Source organism: Lottia gigantea, assembly GCF_000327385.1.
Source record: "Lottia gigantea unplaced genomic scaffold LOTGIsca_11, whole genome shotgun sequence".
Taxonomy (NCBI): Eukaryota; Metazoa; Mollusca; class Gastropoda; family Lottiidae; genus Lottia; species Lottia gigantea.
In genome coordinates, this window is record NW_008707001.1 from 214314 (window position 1) to 236869 (window position 22556).

Genomic DNA, 22556 nt, shown 5'->3' on the forward strand with positions numbered 1-22556 from the left:
AATAATAAGAATTTTTAATCAATGAATCGAAAAATTGTGAAATACAATGATAAACAAATTTTAGATTAGAAAAATTATTCCTTTTGTGATATTTTTCGAATGGAATATGTACACAACCCATATGTTTAAATTGAGTTATCCCCCTTTACAAAATGAATGATGCAAACACGTGAAAAATGAAAAATTGATAATAAATTCTGAATTATTTCTTTCAGAGGGGCTGGTCGTTTGCAGAAATTGCAAAAATGGTGAAGGAGCAGTTCAGAGAGGCCGATGTGGCCAAAAAGATGTAATGACATACCTATAATATCTTGCTTTATAAGGCCAAAAATATGGCTTTTTGCATGTTTTGGATGAAAAAAAGGGGGGGGGGGCTAGGTTGATAAATTTTGAAAGTGAATCAAAATTTAACTGCTATCTGAACTACACTGTGGCTGAACTTAATCCGAAACATCTGCCAATTCTAGTGTTGGTAGGGTCAGGAGAACCATGCCCTGTTTTATGGATGATTTCACGCACCTTTAAAGGTACCTCTTTTTGCAACATATTTATCAGGCTTTTAGCTGATTTGTTTGATAATCTACTTATTTTTGAGTGTTAAACCTTGTTTCTTATTTTCTGATTTTAGAAGCCATGTTACGTTTGGTATGATGAATTCTCAACAGATTCAACAGTTGTCTCATATCCAGGTGGTCAGTAAAAATCTTTATAACCAAGATGGCAGTCGGAAACCAATCGTTAATGGTGTCCTCGATCATAGAATGGTATGTACCAGTAACTTACAGTTTTTTGTTAATATACATAAAACCTTTCCTTATATTGGCAGATTAAAGCCATTAAATAATATACAAGATGGAATGGTGTCACAACAGATTTATTTTGGGATCAATCCTTTAAGAGTATAAGACTATTTCCTATCCTTCTCTGCAACGCTACAGAGAGTATGTCTCTTTTCTGTAGAATTTGTGGGTCTTGGTTTAAATTTTGGTCATTAGCAGAACAATCTAGAGCAGAAACATAGTTTTTTTTAAAATCATGTTGAGGAAATTTTGAATTTTGCAGGGTACAAGTGATAAGGAAAACAGTTGTGAATCGTGTGGAAAAGGACTGGTTGATTGTATTGGTCACTATGGTTACGTTGATCTGGAACTACCAGTCTTTCATATTGGATATTTCCGCACTGTTATAACTCTACTTCAAATGATTTGCAAAGTGAGTCCTGGACAATTCAATTTTATATGGTATGCTAACATTTCTAAAAAAAATTGAAAATAGACATATGATTTTTTTACAAAAGACCTAACATGAATAGACCTCTAACAGTCATGAGGTTTTGTTTATCTTTAATGTATTTTTCACCATTTTTTGATTACAGAATTGCAGCAATATTTTACTACAACCAGAAGATAAGAAGAATTTTCTCGACGCCCTGAAACGATCTGGCATGACGTACTTACAGAAAAAAGGAATGAAAAAAAAAATACATGAAAAATGTCGAAAAGTTTCCAAATGTCCAAATTGTGGAGAATATAATGGTAAACAATGAATAATTTTAAAATTGTTAAAAACTCTGATTTCTGACAATTAGATTAATAAGAACTACCTTAAATGCATTAGGACGTAGGTCAGGCTGTAGTCCAATCAGTTAGGGGTTTGAATTTACCATTATAGATTAAAACATGGAAATAATAAAACAGAACCTTAAACATGTTGTTACCCCTACACCAGTACCTTTTTCAGCCTTCACACCCCTGGAGCAATCACCTGGACCTTTCACACCTCCAAAAATTTGTTTCATTCACATTTCCAGCATGTGATGATGTGAGGTGCTCTCTCAATTCAAAATAAATTCTGCTCCTAAACCAGTTGGCCACACCCCTGACACCCTAGTCCCACACCCCTAGTGGGTGAAAACACCCCAGATTGGTACCGGGCCCCTACACTGTTGTAAAACAGACAAAAATTATAAGGTTATATCAACTCTTTGTAGGCTGAACTTTCAGTGAATCTTAATATGCCTATTGATGAGGGCAAATTTCTGAGAACTATTAGATGATTGTAAGAAATTATCTTTTCTTTCAATTCTTTTTTTTACTGATTTTAATTTTAAAATCTTTGTAAAGGAATGACGAAGAAATGTGGAATGTTAAAAATAATACACGATTGTTATAAAGCTGGTCGTCGTGGTGGAGAACAGATACTAGCAGAGTTCGTCGGTTCGTTTGATAACGCTGTCAAACATAATAAAGAATTAGAACCAATGCTTGGAAAGATTCAGGTAGAGTTACTCACAAATTTTATTTTAATGTCTTCAAAACTACTTGCTCAAACATTTTCATGATATAACTTTGTAGATTGATTTAAAACAGAGAGAATGGGATATTATAATCGTTGAAATGTTGATAACCAATACAAGTCGTTAATTTTTATAGACTCATATTTCTCTTTGTAAGTTATAAAATATGAAGATAAAATGGGAATTGAAGAAGTTTATAGAGGGAAGTCAAAATATCCTTTCTCACAAACTTTGGTGAAAATTTCTCTAAATGAGGTCCTGTCTATATTAACCTACATGGTTCAGGAAAGTAGGATGTAAAACTCCATTCATTTCATTTCTAAATGAGGTGTATTTGAATAGGATCAACTATCTTATTATTTTTCAGGACGTATTAAATCCACTGGTTGTTCTGAATTTATTTAAACAAGTCAAAGATGAGGTAAGATCAAAAATTTAGATTTTCTGAAACTTTAGGGTGTTAATTTAAAAAAATTTTCTTTGCTGTAGCTTGTATTTGTTTATGAAAATTGAGACCTTTAAGATTTTTATGTTTATAAAATTTCAGGATATTAAAACAGAATTTAAATCATGATTTTACTTAGAGTAACATTTCTATTTTTCTTTGATTGATGTTTTGAGCCCAAATATAACGGTGAAAATATTTTATTCTTGTTATTTCAGGATATTCCGTTATTGATGATGAATCCGAGCGTAGGACGACCTGAAGATATGATACTAACACGTATAGTAGTGCCACCTATCTGTATTAGACCCTCTGTAGTTTCCGATCTCAAATCAGGAACGTAAGTCTTTTGAATTTTTTTTTAGAATTTCAGTAATTTGATTTGATGATAAAACTCAGTGTCAGTGATCGACCAATCAGATGACCAATGATAATCAAAATTATTTTGAGTTAGTTTAGTAATACCTTATAACTTATTTTTCCTGATTTTAATTTTCTGATAGAAATGAAGATGATATTACGATGAAGTTTACAGAAATTATATTTTTAAATGACGTCATACAGAAACATCGAGCTTCCGGAGCTAAAATGCAGATGATCATGGTAAGAACTTTATAAAGATTTTTCAATTTATTTTAACCTTTTGTCATATTGGTCAAGAAAATTAGAGTAGTCTGATTGGTTGAAATATCCTAGATTTATAATCAATTTTTAGAGATTATCCAATAAAATCCGTCTTTAGCCCACATGGTGCAGAAAAGTAGGACATAAAACTCCATTTCATTTCATTTCATTTCCAATTAAAAAGTTAGCAAGTTATTTTTGTTTTACTTAGATCCTATAGTTTAGTAAAAGTTTATTCTGAATTTGTGTTTAAAATTGACCACCCCTATAAATTTGAATGGTGACTTTACGGCTTTAATTGAAGTATTTTCTCCCTGCAAAGATGAACATTGGAGCACTAAGGGTTAACTATCTGTTAAATTAATGTTTTCAGGAAGATTGGGATTTTCTGCAACTCCAGGTGGCGCTACTCTACAACAGCGAAACTTCTGGTATTCCTTTACACATGCAGGTAAATTTTCAAAAATCTTTAAGTTGTTTCATAGAAATATTTCACCGATTTCATTGGCCATAATCCCTAAAATTTTATATCATTTTGCATTAGGATGGAATGGCCTGTGAGCGCCCCCTGACAATTCTATGGTACTTACTCAGTTTTCTGATTTCATAAAAACTTCACTTCTGGGTACGAGCAAAAATTGCTGACCTTGAAATCAATATTTATGTAAATTATTGTCATTTATTTTCACAAAAGTTATTGAATTTTTCAGCCTAAGAAATCATCTCGAGGTTTTGTTCAGAGATTAAAGGGTAAACAAGGTCGTTTCCGTGGTAACCTGTCAGGAAAGCGAGTAGATTTTTCAGGAAGAACAGTTATTTCCCCTGATCCTAATATGAGAATAGATCAAGTTTGTATATTATAATTAGATACAGTGATAATTTTGAGCATGGTAACCTAATTTAGAATCATTCAAGAAAAAAGATGCAAAGTGGTTTGAATCAGAAATTATTTAGGAAATATTTTCATTCTCAAGTTGATGTTGTTTTGGGTGTTTGAAAAAAGGTTTTTATCTGATATTTTACGTTGAAAACTTACTTGCTTAATTTTACTTATTATATTAAAAATAATTGTTTCTCCTTGCTTATTGAATATAATTGTTTTCAGGTTGCTGTGCCGACACTTGTTGCTAAGATACTGACATATCCTGAACATGTAACGTCTGCTAATATTGAGTTGATGAGAAAACTGGTAAAAAACGGGGCTGACAATCATCCTGGAGCTAATTTTATACAACATCGGGGTGGTACTAATATTAAACGGTAAGATAACAAAAATTCTGAAGTTTTATCAACATTAAAATATGTTTTATTGATAGGTACTGATTACGTACTAGAGGTAACCAAACACCACAAGCTACAGGATACAGGATCACTGATATTCGTGTAACAAAACAGGATCAGAGACTATCAATCTGCTACATTGTGTCATGAAAAACATGTCCCAATGTTAATTATTATTCAAAGAATATTTAGTGTTTTTGAATAAAATTACAGTGTAAGGAAAACTAATATTTTTGTTTTTTTAGATTTTTAAAATATGGTGATCGAGAGAAGATAGCGAGTACATTGAGATTCGGTGATATCGTAGAACGTCACATGATTGATGGTGATATCATACTGTTTAATCGTCAACCTTCGTTACATAAACTCAGTATACAGGCTTTCTATGTAAGTTAATAATTTATGGTGAAAAATAATTAAGACAGATTTTTACCTTCTACTGTTCTGTTTGACCTAGTAATGATGTTTTATTTAAATTTAAAGGTCAAGTTTTATATCCTCATCATTTTTGAGCTAATAAGGATGGGTAAGGCCCTGCAATATGCCTTGTCTTTATTATTTTCTAACAGTCAAGGGATCTTGAACATGTACAGCTTGTAGCACTGACCTCCATCTTTGTTTCTCCGTGTCAGCCTCTCACCTGCATCACTGATGGGGTAACCAAGTTGAAAAATTTGTTTTAAATTCTTACATTTTTAATGTTTGATTGTTTTCCAGGCTAAAGTGATGCCAAACCGAACCTTCCGGTTCAATGAATGTTGTTGTAATCCATTTAACGCTGATTTTGACGGAGATGAAATGAATCTACATTTACCACAGACAGAGGAGGCCAAGGCTGAGGCCATCACTTTAATGGGGGTAGGTAGAATAGAATTGATGATTATTACACCAGCCAGATTTTGTTCATTTCAACTTGAATTAACAAGGGCTGTGGATCCATATCTTTGCTCGAAACTAGAACAATGGAGACTTTAAGTCCGACTAAAGAGGATTTTGTGTTTATGTTTTTAATGGTACTCAGATGTGCACAAATAATTTTGCCTGACTATATTATATGTGTATTATAAGTAACATGATACATTGTTATCTATTTTTCAGTCGAAATCTAATATGGTGACACCAAGAAATGGAGAACCATTGATAGCTGCTATACAGGACTTTATTACAGGTAAACTGTAATTCTGATATTTTATTATATTCCTTCTTTTCAACCTGAGGGGGGTCACAGTGAGTTAGATCTTAAGGGGCTGAAATAGTAAAAACGTCCAGTCGTTGAGATGAGGCAATTAACCGAGGACTTAGCCTTTGCACATTTTAGATCTTTGACAGTTGGAAATTGAAAAACTGGCTAATGCAGCAGTCCTGGCAAAATTTTTCATTTTTGCTCCCTGCATGGGTTTGCCCTTCTTCATTATACAAAGCTGTGTTGAAAAGTAGGATGAAACTCAACAAAATTTTATATTTATAGGAGCGTATCTGGTGACTAATAAAGATGTATTTGTTGATCGTAGTCGAGCCTGTCAACTAGTGGCATCCATGTTATCTGCTAAAGACGAGAAAATCAAAATAGATTTACCACCTCCTGCTATCTTTAAGGTGAGATTTGACTTTTTAATAAAACCAAGATGGATGACAGCGGAGAAGGTCGAGAGGGGAATGAGGTGGCTGAAATACGAAAATTAGCAGGGAAAGGTTGGAAGATTGGAGATGTGAATTACTACGCGAAGGGAAAGGATGGGAACAACTAAATCTGAGAAAATCAAAATAAAATTACCTCTGCCTGGTTTCAAGTTGTCTCTGTGATATTTTTGAGAGAAGCGTTTGTTGAGAGGTTTGATCCTTGCGTGTGTGTAGATAATACCTTCCAATTTCTCAACCCAATTTCCCCCGTCACATTACTATTTTCATTTTATTTCTATTATTATTTTTGTAGCCGTGTAAATTATGGACTGGTAAACAGTTGTTTAGTTTATTAATAAGACCTAATAAACAATCTCCAGTTCAAGCTAATCTACGAACTAAAGGCAAGAATTATTCTAAAGATGAAGAACTTTGTTACAATGATTCATGTGAGTTTTTTAGATTTATAAATTTGAATGTGTAGTCTAAATTAAATTATCTTTTATTTTTACTTAGCCACACAAGTTAAGGTCTTACTACTTCCTTCTTGTTTCTTCTTATCAATAACCTTTGAGCTAATCTGATGACCTCTTATTTAACCAATCAAATTACACTGGTACAATTCAGAACAACCAATGAACAAGCATGTTTCAACATTCAACAATGTTCAGTTTCAGTAGAATTGATAAACAAGTCGAATGAGATTTTTTGAGAAATGGAAGCCTGATTATTTATAAAATTAATTGATTATATTTCTAGTTGTTGTTATAAGAAATAGTGAGTTACTATGTGGAGCTATGGATAAAGGAACACTAGGCTCGGGGTCGAAGGCTAATATCTTCTATATTATATTACGTGACTACGGGGAGCAGTACGCTGCAGACGCTCTGTCCAGACTAGCTAAACTCTGTCCTGCTTTTCTCTGTAAGTATTCTTATGTTTTATCTGAAATCTTGATGTTTTAATTGCATCAAAGAATGGATTTTATTCTAGATAAAATAATCTAAGTTAAAAACCAGATTTGTAAATTTTTGCTGTAAAAGAAGGATTTTGTTGGAGAATGCTTATCCTTGTTCTTGACTTCTTTTTATAAATTTGGCCATTAAAAATAAAAAGAGTTGAAAACAGAAACTAGAAGAAACTGTTGGTTGTTCACAAATCAACTATTAAAAACTATTTTCAATATTTTGTGCCAAGAAAAAATATGTTCTTTTAATCTGCTAAAATGTCATTTTTCAGCCAATCGAGGGTTTTCTATTGGTATAGGAGACGTAACACCAGGTTCCGGATTGATCAAGGCTAAGAATAAACTACTAGAAGATGGTTATAAGATGTGTGATGGATTGATTAGAGATTTAGAGGATGGGAAACTACAGACCCAACCTGGCTGTTCTCCTGAGGAAACTTTAGAGGTAGAAAGATTTTTATTTTTTCAGATTATGTTCACTGATAGGACACCCTAGTAGCTTATTTAGAAGTTGCTGAATTGCAGTATTCCTGAGTCTTGGCAAGTACTGTTGTGTGATAAAAGTGTCAGACTATTTTGGTTGGATTTTCGTGTTAATCTCTGCTCACGCTTAACATGGCATGTTGTAATTGCATTATCACCTGTGATGGAAACTTTAGAGGTAAAATTGAGATTTTCATTTTAAATGGAATACCAAGTGTAGGCCTATAATGATACATTTTGACAAACTCTCTTATGGTTAAATAAAAACCATTATTGATATATTGTAATATTGTGGTCTTAAGATATCAAGACTGGATTAAGAGTTATCTCCCTTGAGTGATGAGTGAAGAGCCTGAATAAAGATGGTGGTCATGATTTCATTCAGAGTGTTTTGTCTTTGATTCAAGACATCCTGTTTATCTTAGTCCCCAACTGAACATACAAACATACTCTTAGTATCCTGGCACATGTCTAAAGTTTCGAAAACTTCAAAGATCTCAATCAAGAATGGGACAATTGCATTTTAATCAGAAGCTAGGCCAGTGCTTTTATGTTCTCATCACTATCTAACATGGAATGAGTCAGGTTTAAGATAAGAGTTTATATGATTTCAGGCGATGATTTTACGAGAGTTATCTGTTATTCGAGATCACGCTGGTAAAGCCTGTTTACGAGAACTTCATAAAAGTAACAGTCCTCTAACTATGGCTATCTGTGGTTCTAAAGGTCTGTATAAAACTTACTAAGTAAACAGTTCCTATTTTGAATTGTGTGGACTGAATTCACAAACATAATGGGCACAAAAATATATCAACACTATTATCATCTCATCTGATAATACCAACGCGTTTCAGAAACACAATAATCATCAGGCTAGTTTTATCAATAGAGGTTAAACATCCAAGTTACGAAATGTTAACTATTTGACTAGAGCTCATCTCATACTGCTGACATGTGTTTAGGATACACAATCAGCCTCATAATTAGCAAAGAAATAATTGAACTCACTGATCAATGTTACTTCATTGTTTGAATATCTGTTGTGTTTTAGGTTCGTTTATCAATATATCTCAGATGATAGCGTGTGTAGGTCAGCAGGCTATCAGTGGAAAACGTGTACCCAATGGTTTCGAAGATAGAGCTCTACCTCATTTCGAACGACATTGTAAGTTTTAATTTCTAATTTAACACTCACTGGTTTAGATTTCATACAAATGCTGCAGAGATTTCAGGAAACAAAACAAACAAGTATTATAGACAATTGGATAAAACTAGGAATGAAAACATGTAAGGTTTACAATGATCCTGTCTACCAGGTTTTCCTTGACCAAACCTCTGTCCCAGATTATCTGTACCCATTTAAAGCTGGTTCAACTGGAAGTAGATGACATATTGAAGGTCATCAGACTTTCACACACCAAGATAAGAACACATGACCACCATTTGTCTGACTTAACCAAATTTTATTAAACTGTTATTTTTCAGCGAAGGACCCAGCTGCACGAGGTTTTGTGGCCAACAGTTTTTATACTGGTTTAACTCCAACTGAATTCTTCTTTCATACCATGGCTGGACGTGAGGGTCTAGTAGACACTGCTGTCAAGACGGCTGAAACTGGATACATGCAGAGACGTCTTGTTAAAGTAAGAGCTTATATAAATTTCTTTTTGACATTGCATGGAAAATAAAATTCTTATTGTTATGACAAAAAGCACACTCATTAGAAGATAACCATGCATTTCTTGTGTCCTAATAAATAAAATACAGTATATGAAGAAAATGTAAAAATATACTTGTCTTGATTTTCCAGTCTTTAGAAGATCTATGTCTACAGTATGATATGACTGTTAGAACATCAGTAGGTGAGGTTGTCCAGTTTGTGTATGGAGCAGATAATCTCGACCCAGCTGCTATGGAAGGCAAGGAAAAACCCATGGAATTTAAACGAGTCCTGGATCATATTAGAGTAAGTTACTATTTTTGAGGTGTTTTCATCATGGTGAGATAATATATAAATTTGTCCAATGTATTTTGAAAATAATTATTATTTATTGACAGAGTGTTTTATAAATGAAAGTCATACTAAACATCACAATCATAGTTTGATAGAAATTTCCAGACTATTACTTCATAACTTTTTGAATTTCTAAACCCTTTCTTTCATGATTTTTTATGGGGACATTATCAGCATTTGTAAAGTTTGAATTTGGAACAAATATTTTCTGTAATTAAAGGCCAATACTGGGAATGCTTGCTTGACTCTGTCTTGCATTTGTTGACTTTGTGTAAGTTTAAACAAATATTTTGTGTAATTATAGGCTAGTACGATGAACTCGTATCGTGACGAACCTTCGTTAAATGAAGAGCTATTAATAGCAACATGTGAGAATATTTTATCTCAAGCTCCGTGGACTTCCTGTACTAAAGATTTCAGAAATGAATTAATGTAAGTGGTTGTAATTTTTAGCTTTCAATTAGATCAAACTTTCAATCTGTTTATTTTATTATTTTGTTTCCAGGTCTTACAACCTCTCTATATATAACTTTCATTTTGAATAATACACCGCCAGCCAATCAAATTTCTTCCCTCTCCAACACTGAGATTTTGTGAGGCTATCAAAATGTGTATTCCAAGGAGAATAAGTCCACTATAATGATATTTATGTAATTATATCTAATTTGAATATTTTTAGGGAGTTTATCCGATCACTAGGTAGTAAAATAACAGGAGATAGAGATAGATTTATAGATCCTTCACAGAAAACAGCTCCTAAAGGTAATAATATATCAATTTTAGCAGAAAGTCTAAAACTTCCTACTTCACTAAAGATAAAGAAATGTTTTTACAATGATAGCAAATTAGGTTCACGAGGATACTTTCTATGCTGGTCCATGACCAAACCTCCTGGCATTGATCTTTCTCGGACTATCAGCTGGGTCAACTGGAATAATGAGGATCCAACCAAGATTGTAACCAACGACCACCATTTATCTGGCGTAACTGTTTAAGGAAATAACATTTTGTTTTAAAACTTGTATAAAATCTTAAAATTTTGATAATTTCAGTAATTTATGATAATTTCAGTAATTTATGATAATTTCAGTAATTTATGATAATTTCAGTAATTTATGATAATTTCAGTAATTTATGAGCTAGAGAGAGTAAGTCCAAGTCAACTGACCCAGTTTTTAAATTGTTGTTATGATAAATTTATGAGAGCTCAGATTGAACCAGGTAAGTCAATCACCTCTAGTGATGTCATCCTTTTGTTCTGTAGAAATTTTGAATCTCATAAAATTGTCTTATAAGTAAACAGTCTAATTAAAATTAGACCCAATTTCAGTTCGTATTTAATTAGTTTCGTTTGGAATGTTTTATTAGATATTAACTATGTATGTAAACACTACAGTAAGGTCTAACATTGTCCTTGAAGTTTCATTCTATTAACCTTTCCTTGACCTCTGTTTTAACCAATCGTGGCTGTCCTTTTCAGCGACGGGATAATGTGACGCAAATAATAGATGTATTTCGAGGCGTATAGACTAGATTATCTAGTCAAGTTGTAAGACCTTACTGTAGTGGCTATGTACAAAGTTAATAGCTAATGAAACATTCGAAACAAACTAATAAAATACCAACGGAAGTTAGGTCTAATTTTAATTAGACTGACAAGTAAGATATTAAACTTCCCATTGGGTCATTAATGATGTTTAAAACTCTTTCCCCACAGAAAACCTGAAATGAAAACTGTAAAATCATTCTAATGATTTAGTTTGTTTGTTTGTTTGTTTGTTATATAAGATTAGTGTTATCATCTCCAAGTAAACATTATTAATATTCAAACAATTGTCAGATATCAGGATTCCTCAAAACATGTAACTGTTACTATCTGATAATCAAGTTACAAGATATCTAAAATATAAACCACGAATTAGGCCCATCATTAACTCTAGGACTACTATATTTACAGGAACTGCAGTCGGAGCTGTTTGTGCTCAATCTATAGGAGAACCTGGAACTCAGATGACCCTCAAGACTTTCCATTTTGCTGGGGTGGCGTCCATGAGTATCCTTTTTGTTAAACAATTACCAAAATACGATTCTGGTGAAATTGTTTTTTACTTCAAGAACAAAGTTTATCTTGGCAGATAATAATCTTATTTTATTTCTTTTATCATTTAAACAGGTCATATTTTTTGCTTAAAAATGCAAATTTTTTAAAGAAACATTAATCAAATGTGTATAGAATTGAGATTCAGGTAATCCAAATAGACATTGATATTGATATGGTTTTCAGTTGTTGATATCTCAACTTTTTTTATGATTTATTGCCCTTGTTTTTGTAAATAATGGTCTAGATATTATGTTAAATACTCAAACAATAAGGTTCACTCAAAAATTTAAATTTCTTTAACCCAAGCTGTCAGACATCACACTGGGAGTTCCTAGAATCAAAGAAATAATCAACGCATCTAAAAATATCAGTACACCTATTATAACAGCTAATTTAGATGTTGATAACGATGCAGAGTTTGCCAGGGTCGTCAAAGGTCGTATTGAAAAAACTACGTTAGGAGAGGTGGGTAGAATTTTTTGTATTATACAATATTATATTATATATAATTAAATATAATTATATAACTTGGATAGAAGACCCTAGAGTGATTGTCAAGAGCTTTTCTAAACTTTTGACAATGTAAATTGTTGAAACGTTGTCTACATTAAAACTTTTGGAGTAATAAACCAGAAAGTTGTCTTTTGTTACTTAAAGATTCAAAATCTGTCAAAGAAGTACTAGAACAATTGAACACCTTCTTGTATTAAATTCTCTAGACAGTATATTGATGATGTTTGAATATTACAAAGTTAATAATGATTTATATATTTGAATTATTTAGGTGTGTGAATATATAGAAGAAGTTTATATCTCTGATGATTGTTTTGTTCTAATTAGACTGGATCTTGACAGAATCAAACTTCTCAAGGTAAGTCCTGTATTTGATTGAGGGAATCTGAAAAATTGGTCTGTGTTAACAACACTTGTTATTGTTCATATATTTAATACAACATGTCCACTCACATGAAGTGGCGCTACAGTCTAGTAGGCTACTAAATATGCATGACATACTTAATATTCATGACATACTTAATATTCATGACATTACGTCACATTCTCATAACAATCTGAACTGTTGATCAAAGAATTATGAAGAAGTTGACTTGTACATCGATGTAAATAAAGCAAAAATAAAACAGTATCCTTTTCAATAGAGCATGAAACTACAAAAAGATTTGTTTTGTCATCTTCAAAATCATATGATAGTTTCTTGTAGGCACTGACCTTGGTCACAGAGTATTGATTATTAGACTGAATTTAATGTGTTTTTGTTTGTTTTCAGCTTGAAGTAAATGTTGACACGATAAGATTTTCTATTTGTTCAGCTAAACTGGGAGTTAAACCACAGGTAAGTAGAACCAGACTGACTTTCTAAAGCATTTCTTTATCTTTTTTTTTTTACCTTAGAGGATCTAAACGTCACCTGAACTATCCCACTGCCACAAAACCCAGACATAAGAGAGAACCATGAATGTTTTACACAGTTCCAAAGTTTTTACCCCCCTTTCTATAATGTGAGAATTTCTCTATCATGTGACGTTTGACTGACAGCTAGCCTTACATTACAAAAAATTGTTGCATTGCTCCCTGATTGAAAATGTTTTTGGTTTCAACTTTCAGGATGTACAGGTTCACAATGATAGTATATTATCAGTCAGCGCCAGGGAAACCAGTAAAAGTTCCATGTATTGTATTCTACAGAATCTTAAAAAACTTTTACCTGGTGTTATGATCAAGGTGAGGCCTTGAATTCAAATGTCTTGTGGAATTAATTGAAAGGGCATTCTGATATTGATGTTCACATTGAAAAAACATCTCGTTGTTCATATTGGGCAATAAAGTGAGACCCTGTGTGCTACAGGCTGTGCATCTTTAAGATTATTTAACAGTTTGCTAATGCGGTTATACTGACAAAATCCCTCCATTCACACAAGATGACCCGTCTTCAACTAGAAACCTAATCTCAAACTTAACTTCAATCAATCCAGATTTTCAGAAATACTTAAATATTAGTTTATAAAACTCTCAAGTCTGGTTCCTACTGAACTTTCTTGGGCTTAAACTTGTTCGTTTTTCTTTAGCTACATGGATATCCAATTTTATATGGGAAGCCCATAGCCTGTGGATTCAGGTTTCTGTTTTTGTTGGTGAATTTAAACACTGAACTGTTCTGTATTAAACCATTTGACTTTTTAGGGTGTACCATCAGTAACACGAGCTGTAATACATATAGATGAGAAGAAGGGAGATAACTGCTATAAACTATTAGTAGAGGGAGATAATTTACAGGCAGTTATTGCTACTAAAGGTAAAAAAAACCCCAACTTTTTCACCTATTTCTTATGGACATCTCAAATTTATATAAGTGGACAATATTTAGATCTATTAGAATGTTTGTATATTGGTTAAGTCTAACCCAGTTCTTGGTGTTTGTTTGTTGGTTTGTAGAAATTCAATAGATCAAAGAACAAATCAGTTTTAGCTTATCTACCGCTTTTCCCTAAATTTCTGTCTTGGAGTGAAGCTGTTAAGTCACATAACTTAACTTGAACACTGCAATCTGAAAAGTACATAAATTATAGTTGATAAACAAGGCCTTTAATTTAACTCTATATTTTTTTTATCTACAGGTGTAAAAGGTACAGACACTACCTCTAACAATACATACGAAGTTTATAAAACTCTGGGTATCGAAGCAGCGAGGAAAACCATCATGAACGAAGTTATTTACACCATGGTTAACCACGGAATGAGTATAGATATTCGACATGTTATGTTATTAGCTGACCTCATGACCTTTAAGGTGAGTGACCTAGACCTTGTGACCCATCAAATCTATTATCTGACTGTGACCTACAGATTATTTATTGTGAATCATGTAATAATTATTGGTATTTGCAATGTAATTTAGCTAAATTGAATTTGAGTGACCTTGACCTTAATATTTGAAATTGCGACCCTTAATGTGATTGGCCTTGACCTATTAAGTATTCATAGAAAATCACAGAATGAGTATTGATATAAGCTGAGGTCTCGAATTTAACACGGATTTGTTGATAACAAGAGCAAGTAACTCTACATTAAGTGAAACCAGACCACAACATGATGTTTATTTTAACATTACAGGGAGAAGTGTTGGGTATCACCAGATTTGGATTGGCTAAAATGAAAGAAAGTGTCCTGATGTTGGCCTCAGTGAGTATAAAAATCATAACACAAATTGAGAGAAAATATTGAAGGTTTTTCAAACCTAATTTTCTATGTAGAGTGGACTGCCTTCATACCACAATTATCAAAAAATATTTTATCTTCCCTGCAATTATATATTGAAATGATGTGATTTGTTATAACACAGTGCTAGAAAACCTGTTGCTAACTAAATGATGGCTTAAGGTGCAGTCACACAAGCGGTCTTGGTTGGAGATTTCTGTCGCCAACTCAAATATTGAGTAAAATCTTGCGTGTGCCCATGGTTGCATGACAAGATTATCGTGTCACCAACAGGATTTATAATATCAAACCAGTTTGATAATTGTCTTCGATAGTTTTATCATCTGCAAGACAGACCGTCATCATCCAATCAGATTCCTTTACCTTTCAATTGCAATTGCATTCCACATGATGGAAAACGGCCGACTAGAGAATTTTTTCTCCACGTGTGTCTGTGCCAGTCGTTGAAACTCAAGACAAGACTCTAATTAGCGACAAAAGTATCCAACTAAGACCGCTCGTGTGTCCGCACCTTTAGGATTGAGTTATGTTAATTGACTATGTTATAATTTCAGTTTGAGAGAACAGCTGACCATTTATTTGAAGCCTCGTATTACGGTCAAACAGACACCATCAATGGTTAGTAATTTACACTTGTCTTAAATCACTCAAATCAATTTGTTTAAAATGAAAATATTGGGTAGACCATCTGTTGTTAGAATACAGATGTATGAGTCAAATTTGTTGCTGAATGTTGTTTTATTTCTTATATTTTTGGCCTGAACGTGTATTCAATAAATCATTTCTGTTTTTTTTTTAACATTCCAGGTGTAAGTGAGTGTATTATAATGGGTATACCAATGAGTATCGGAACTGGTCTCTTTAAACTTTTATATCAATATCCTTCTATTAAATAATATTTACATAGGGTGGTGTTGGGATCAAATATTATTTCGGGGTTTGGGTTGAGATAAAAATCTGTCTGAAAAACCTTGATTTTATGTGCAAAATATTCATTGTCTTGCATGCTGTCCTGGCAAAATTTCCCTCATTGCCCGTCTTCATTAGCCCACATGGTGCAGAAAAGTAGGACGTAAAACTCCATTCATTTCATTTTTCGTTGACTTGCAGCATCTTATGTCATTCCTGATGTAGACCTACTTGATGTCCTACATAGACTCTCAGACGTTTGTACTACCCTGCCAGACATGACTGGCAAATAGAGCCCATCAACAACCATTGTCCTTCCCAAATTCAATTAATATTTTCCATAACTCTTATTTTACAACCAACAAACCAGCGAAATTACCTAAACGACCACTTCTCTTCAACAACCAAGAATTCCATATCCCAGAAGCCAAAGTTAGCTAGCAGACGTCAAACAGTTAAGGAATGTTTAAATTAATTTATTTACTTTACTGGTGCTCAAAAGTGCTGAATCATTGTAGTGGAAGTTTTGACATATTGTTCATGTATCCCAGAAGCCTCGGTTAGTTAGCAGACGTCAAATAGTTTGCATTAAATTATTAACTTGATTGGTGCTCAAAAGTGCTTAATCATGGCATTGGAAGTTTTGACAAGAATATTGTTAATGTATCCCAGAAGTCCTCAGTAAGCTAGCAGACGTGACGTGATAGGCCATTTTGAAAGTGAATTGTGCTGAATCATTTTCATTGGATGGGCCATTTTGAAAGTGGATTGTGCTGAATGATTTTCTTGGAATAGGCCATTTTGAAAGTGGTTTGTGCTGAATCATTTTCGTGGAATAGGCCATTTTGAAAGTGGTTTGTGCTGAATCATTTTCGTGGAATGGGCCATTTTGAAAGTGGATTGTGCTGAATCATTTTCATTGGATGGGCCATTTTGAAAGTGAATTGTGCTGAATCATTTTCATTGGATGGGCCATTTTGAAAGTGAATTGTGCTGAATCATTTTCATTGGATGGGCCATTTTGAAAGTGAATTGTGCTGAATCATTTTCGTGGAATGGGCCGTTTTGAAAGTGAATTGTGCTGAATCATTTTCATGGAATGGGCCATTTTGAAAGTGAATTGTGCTGATACGTGCATTGGCGAATGTTAGTGAAAAATGTGGATTAAAAAATGAGATGTAAGATTTGGATGTATTTGTTCATGGTGGATGAAGTAATTGTGTTGACATGATAGTGAGACTTGGATCAGATCTTTGAAAAAATCATAAACTGTTTAAAAACATCCCAAAGATATGACTTTTCAAACACACTTGACTGACAAGAAAAGTTTTATCGGTTTTGTCAAAAACATGAAAACAAAAACACTAGAGATTCCGTCATAAAATTTATTGTGACCATTAAAACAAAGTTATACATTGTTATACAATAAAATATAATATGTCACTGAGTTTATATTTCTCTCTTATACAAAATTAAAACATAATCTGAATATTAACATCATCAGAGTAGGTGGGATGGACACTATTCTCAAATTATTAAACTGATCATTTCACATAATCATACTGGAAAGTAGGTAAATGTATAAATATATTTGTTAGGAGAAAAATAAATTGTAAAGTTGAGAATACTGTTTTTCTTCAAAATAATAATCAATAGAATATTACACAACAAAATAAAACTAGAATATAATTCTAGAAATAACAATTTGATAATTAAAAAAATTAAAATAAAACAAAATAGCCCTATTTAAAAAAGAAAAATGGGAATTATAAATGATCTCTAGATAAATAATTCTAAAAATAAAGTAAAATAAAATAGTACTATTTTCTATTATCAACTTCAGTTTACCTGAGTATTAATCAATTTATCCTGGTAATTTAATAATTTTAAAAAAAATACAATCTATGATGTTTAGTTGGGTCAATTTTCCCTATGATTTAAATAAAAGTTTACAATCAGTAAAGACAATTGTAATTTTGGAAGCTTTGTGATTTCTGTAAATTTTTGGTAGAGAATAAAACTTAGCTTGGGTAGCACTTTTGATGCATAATATTTAATTGGCAACTTTGTGGTAGAAAAGTAAACAGTAATTTCTGTAGCTTTCAAGCAGATAAAAATTCTTTGGCATCTGTTTTGTTTTGATGTTTGATTTTGGCAGATCTTTGGTAGAAAATCATATTTTTGTAGTATTTAAGCCAGACGCAGACAACAGAGATTTGTCTAGAAATATCTCCTAGACATCGAATCAGAGGACATCGTATGGAGTAAAAATTGCGTGAATCACAGGCAAATGCAAAATGTTGTTTCACATTCTAATTTATTGTGTAAATTGGCATATCTTGCTTGGCAACCGCTTGGACAAAAGTCTGTTGCATGCACCTGACTTAATAAGGAAGCTTTCTGGTCTTTAAACTCTTACTTTGGCAACTTCAGTAATTAAAATCCATTTGAAACAGCAACAACTTTCCCACCAGAAATATAAACTCGTGGCAGACGCTTACTCAAGCTGGTCCCAATTTCATACGGAATAGTTTTCAATTCGGCTGCAATTTTTGTTAAAGAATGTCCAGACACATAATCATCCTTCATTATATAGTATACTTGATTTGAGTCCAGACTATCCAGTCTTACAGTAATAGCATCCATGGAAACACGACCAATGACTGGATACTGGTCACCTGATATATTTGAGATCATTCCATTGGTTGAGAGATGTCTATTGTAACCATCAGCGTATCCAATACTGAATGTTCCAATGATTTCTTCTTTTTTGCATCTGAAAATAAAAAATCCCCGTTTAAATCTTAAGTGAAGCTGACATGGAAAAAGCATCTAGTCGTTCAGATGGGACAATAAACCAAGGCCCCGTGTACTACAGGCTGTACACATTAAAGATCCCTCGACTGTCAGAAATAAAAAAAGAGAGGGCTACCGCTGCTGTCCTGGCAAAATTCCCATCATACCACCGTGCATGGCGTTGCCTGTCTTCATAAGCCCACATGGTGCAGGAAAGTAGGGCGTAAAACTCCATTCATTTCACTTCGTTTTTTCCATAAAACAGAAGCAGTTATGAGTACATGTAGTTTATCGTTAGATTTCAAATTTGAGAATTCTCTTTACTGTAGGCATATATCATCAAGCAGGATTTAATGTTGGATAACGAGATGCCTGATAAAACAAGACTTTAAGATTCTTAATAATAAATAGATCTACAGATATCTGATTTAAACTAAATTTAAAATAGATTTTATGATTGACCAATCAGATGACTTGAATATCAAAACCAATGTGTCATCTTTTTAACTTTCAAAACTCAGATAACCATGGTTACATGCAGAGTTAAATTTTCGAGAATAAAACCTTAAGAAAACTGGTTTCAAAATGGAGGTAAAGATTTCATACTTACTGATAAGTTTGATCATACCCGACAACCGAGCCTGGCGGTAATTTTTTGACTAACGAGGGTTTAGCTAGCCAGGATAACGCTGGTTTTAAACCTATAGATTGAAATTTATTAACTGTTTCTTCACTGGGATCTAGAATAGTTATAAAATAGTAAAGTTTTAAACCAGGCTCAGTGATGCAGGTTGGAGGGCTGTCATGGAAGAATGACCTGGCCCTGTGTTCTACAGCTGGTACATACTGCATTACCTCAAACTGGACAAGATAAGTAGGATGATTCTATTCTATTTCATTTCCTATTTTTAAATGTTACGGAAATAAATTCATAGTTTTTATGTGAAAAATATAACTTGACATCATATACCATACTTTAATATCCAACGTTTCATCACAAACAGTTTAGATTAACAGGGGAAGAAACAAAATGGATTTAAAAGGTTAAAAGGGTCAAGGACTCACCAGTAGGTAGACCATATATAGCTATACCAGGACGTATAAAATCTAACTCAATACCAAACCCTTGTATTATCCCAGCTGAATTACTAGCATGGAGTTTTACACCTTCAGATCTGTAATAACAATATTATAAAGTTTATTTTTCTGAACTAGATGATTTAGCCCTGATTCCTCCTTGTCTCTTGGGGACAATTTTTAATATTGGTTGTCTGAATATTTATAACCTCATATCATCTCTCCTGACACAGTCGGTTCCCAACCACGAATACTTTGACCTCCCTTTGAGGTACCAACGATCACTACCAAGTGTACTTTCTAGTCTCCCTTGGAATATTATTTGACAATTCAAAATATTTTTTCTTCTATCTCATCATGGATATTTATTATTTCATCTTAATGCCAAGTTTAACTACTAAAGTGAAACATGGTAGAATATGTAGTAGTTTTGGAGTTGTTCAGAAGAAGATGGATGTGAATTTGACAACATACCTAAGATGGCGGCAGGTCTGCAAAAATAAATCAAGTTGTTTCTTAGTAAACTCTGGATCGTCCCACGCCTGACTGAAATGGGTCATTGCACTGTGAATTGGAATATGCAAATCTTTACATTTCTGAAAATAAATACAAAATAGTAATATAAAATTCTAAAATACAAAATCTACAAACACTTTATTCAAAGAAGGTTTCATCAGTATTTCAGTTGACCCAGCTGTAAATTGGAACTATCTAGGCGTACCTAGAAGTTTGGACATGGAATAGCTGATAAACAGGCTCCTATAGGATGATTTATGGTGATATACATGTATGGAAGTGTTGCTTTAAATATGACTGTTCTACATCTTGAGATAATAGCTTCCGATTTTTCAACCCTGTTTCCCCCCTGTCAGTGATGCAGTTCAGAGGGGCTGACTTGGAAAACAGTGTCTTGTTGTTCGGATGGGGCTACAGGCTGTCGTGTCCCTTATTACACCCTGCATTACCCCACATGGTGCAAAAAAGTAGGCACCTAAAACTCCCTTCATTTCATTTCATTTATAACTGTTCTACTAACCAAAATAGTCAGACAGTACTGGCTCAGGAATAAATTATATGTGTATATTTAAAGACCAGTTTTATCACAAGGTAAGGGGATGAAAAACACGTGGAATTTAAAGGTATCTTTCTGACCTGTATTAATTCTGGAAGTTGTTCTGGTTGACATCCATTTCTACACATTCCACAATCAACTTTTATTACTACCCATGGTTTCTCCTGAAATATAAAACTTGTTGATTTTTAAATCATCCTTCTCATCCAACCTTCTTTCCAATCAACAGTTAGTTCACACTTTCTTCACCCAAATAAACCCCACCCTCACACACACACACACCCACACCCTCCCTCTCCCACACCTAGGTTAATATCCACAAAAGCTCAGATAGTTCAAATTTTGGTATGATTTGACAAATATTAACAGAGTTTTAACCCTTGATACACTGAAAATACGATAAATTAGCTTGTGAACGCTTTAGAGCCAACAGTTTATATCGAATTTTATGAAATTTTGTGTACAGATTAATATCCTCAAGATATAATTTGGGTACAATTCAACAAAAATTGATGGAGTTGCAGCCCTTGATGTATTGATAATACTCAGCCTACCTGAGACGAGGAATGGTTGTTATTATTGTGGAACCAGTCTGACCAATGTTGCAGGAATTCCTGACAGCAGACAGTTGGCGTCAGATGGAATTCTTGACACACTGCAATATCTTCCTTCACACAGCTTCCTGTAATAGAATTAATAACATGATGACCAAGAGTGGGGTTGGCAATGGGGGAGGGGACAAGTTGTAACGTGGGTGGGCTTGTTTAAACAGAGTTAGGACAAGATATGATACATGTACTAATACAAGTACATATTCATTTGATGCTGTGTTTCAGATACACAATCCTTATCAGGATGACTAGTTTTAGAAGGGGTGTTTCCTATATAGAACTAGCTTGTTGACAGGAGCTCATGTTTCAGATACACAATCCTTATCAGGACAACTAGTATAGGAGATGAAGGTTAACTTTCCTATATAGAACTAGCTTGTTGACAAGAGCTCATCTCTTGCTGCTGACATATTTCAGATACACAATCCTCATCAGGACAGGTAGATTAATCTTTCCAAAAGTGGACATTCAACCTTTGAGGACAATAAGTAAACTGACTGAACAGAATGAGAAGTCTAGCTAGCTTATTTCAATGGTGCTCAAATTTATTACAGGAGACCTAATGATTAATTCAACGCTTGCTCAGTAACTTAATGGTCCAGGGTTTAATCCCAGCATAGGTTGAGATAATACATTCAGATTTCATCCTGGTTTCCCCCTTGTTAGTGATACAGGTGGCTGACATGGAAAAAGCATCTAGTCCATTCCATTTCATTATTCATCGAATTCTTTACAATCTAATAAATCTATAAATTACCATCTAGACAGCCTGTTACCTCAGATCTCATGTTTTATTTCATAGATGAGTTAAATACTAATCAAATAGAAATTAATTTACCAAACACCTGTATAAATCCCTTAACACCATTTCTCCTCAATTCTCCACCTTCACCAGCTGTTGCTATAGCGAAGTGTGATACTCCATTATTTTCTAGATGTTTGGCAATTTCTACACTTCCATGACCATAGGCATTAGCTTTTATTACAGCTATTACATCTGGAACAAATAATCAAATATCATTTCAT

The 22556-nt window shown here is 33.4% G+C and overlaps 2 protein-coding genes across 2 annotated transcripts in view; one reads left to right on the forward strand and one right to left on the reverse strand.

Annotated features, from left to right (window-relative positions):
- Positions 1-245: 245 nt before the first annotated feature.
- On the forward strand, positions 246-18082 carry LOTGIDRAFT_230094 (hypothetical protein; the record flags this gene model as incomplete). Its single annotated transcript, XM_009046996.1, has 36 exons — positions 246-289; positions 629-764; positions 1063-1212; positions 1376-1535; positions 2124-2278; positions 2664-2717; positions 2960-3081; positions 3245-3344; positions 3739-3816; positions 4076-4213; positions 4471-4625; positions 4892-5033; positions 5364-5504; positions 5745-5814; positions 6115-6242; positions 6580-6715; positions 7026-7190; positions 7506-7678; positions 8331-8442; positions 8768-8881; positions 9202-9359; positions 9527-9682; positions 10035-10162; positions 10410-10492; positions 10859-10951; positions 11688-11783; positions 12145-12296; positions 12616-12702; positions 13117-13182; positions 13455-13571; positions 14031-14142; positions 14465-14637; positions 14961-15029; positions 15620-15683; positions 15873-15942; positions 16331-18082. The coding sequence occupies 36 exons, from the start codon at positions 246-248 to the stop codon at positions 16413-16415; spliced, it is 4182 nt and encodes a 1393-aa protein (XP_009045244.1). The 3' UTR covers positions 16416-18082.
- Positions 18083-18410: 328 nt separating this feature from the next.
- Positions 18411-22556, reverse strand: part of LOTGIDRAFT_230095 (hypothetical protein) — a gene marked incomplete at its 3' end in the record, with an annotated part of 51180 nt that continues 47034 nt past the window's right edge. Inside the window, exons 3-9 of the mRNA XM_009046997.1 lie at positions 22369-22527; positions 21474-21601; positions 21000-21083; positions 20322-20443; positions 19836-19945; positions 19381-19510; positions 18411-18750 (exon numbers count right to left, since the gene is read on the reverse strand). Coding sequence (XP_009045245.1) covers positions 18411-18750; positions 19381-19510; positions 19836-19945; positions 20322-20443; positions 21000-21083; positions 21474-21601; positions 22369-22527 — 1073 coding nt within the window. The remainder of the gene's footprint in view (positions 18751-19380; positions 19511-19835; positions 19946-20321; positions 20444-20999; positions 21084-21473; positions 21602-22368; positions 22528-22556) is intronic.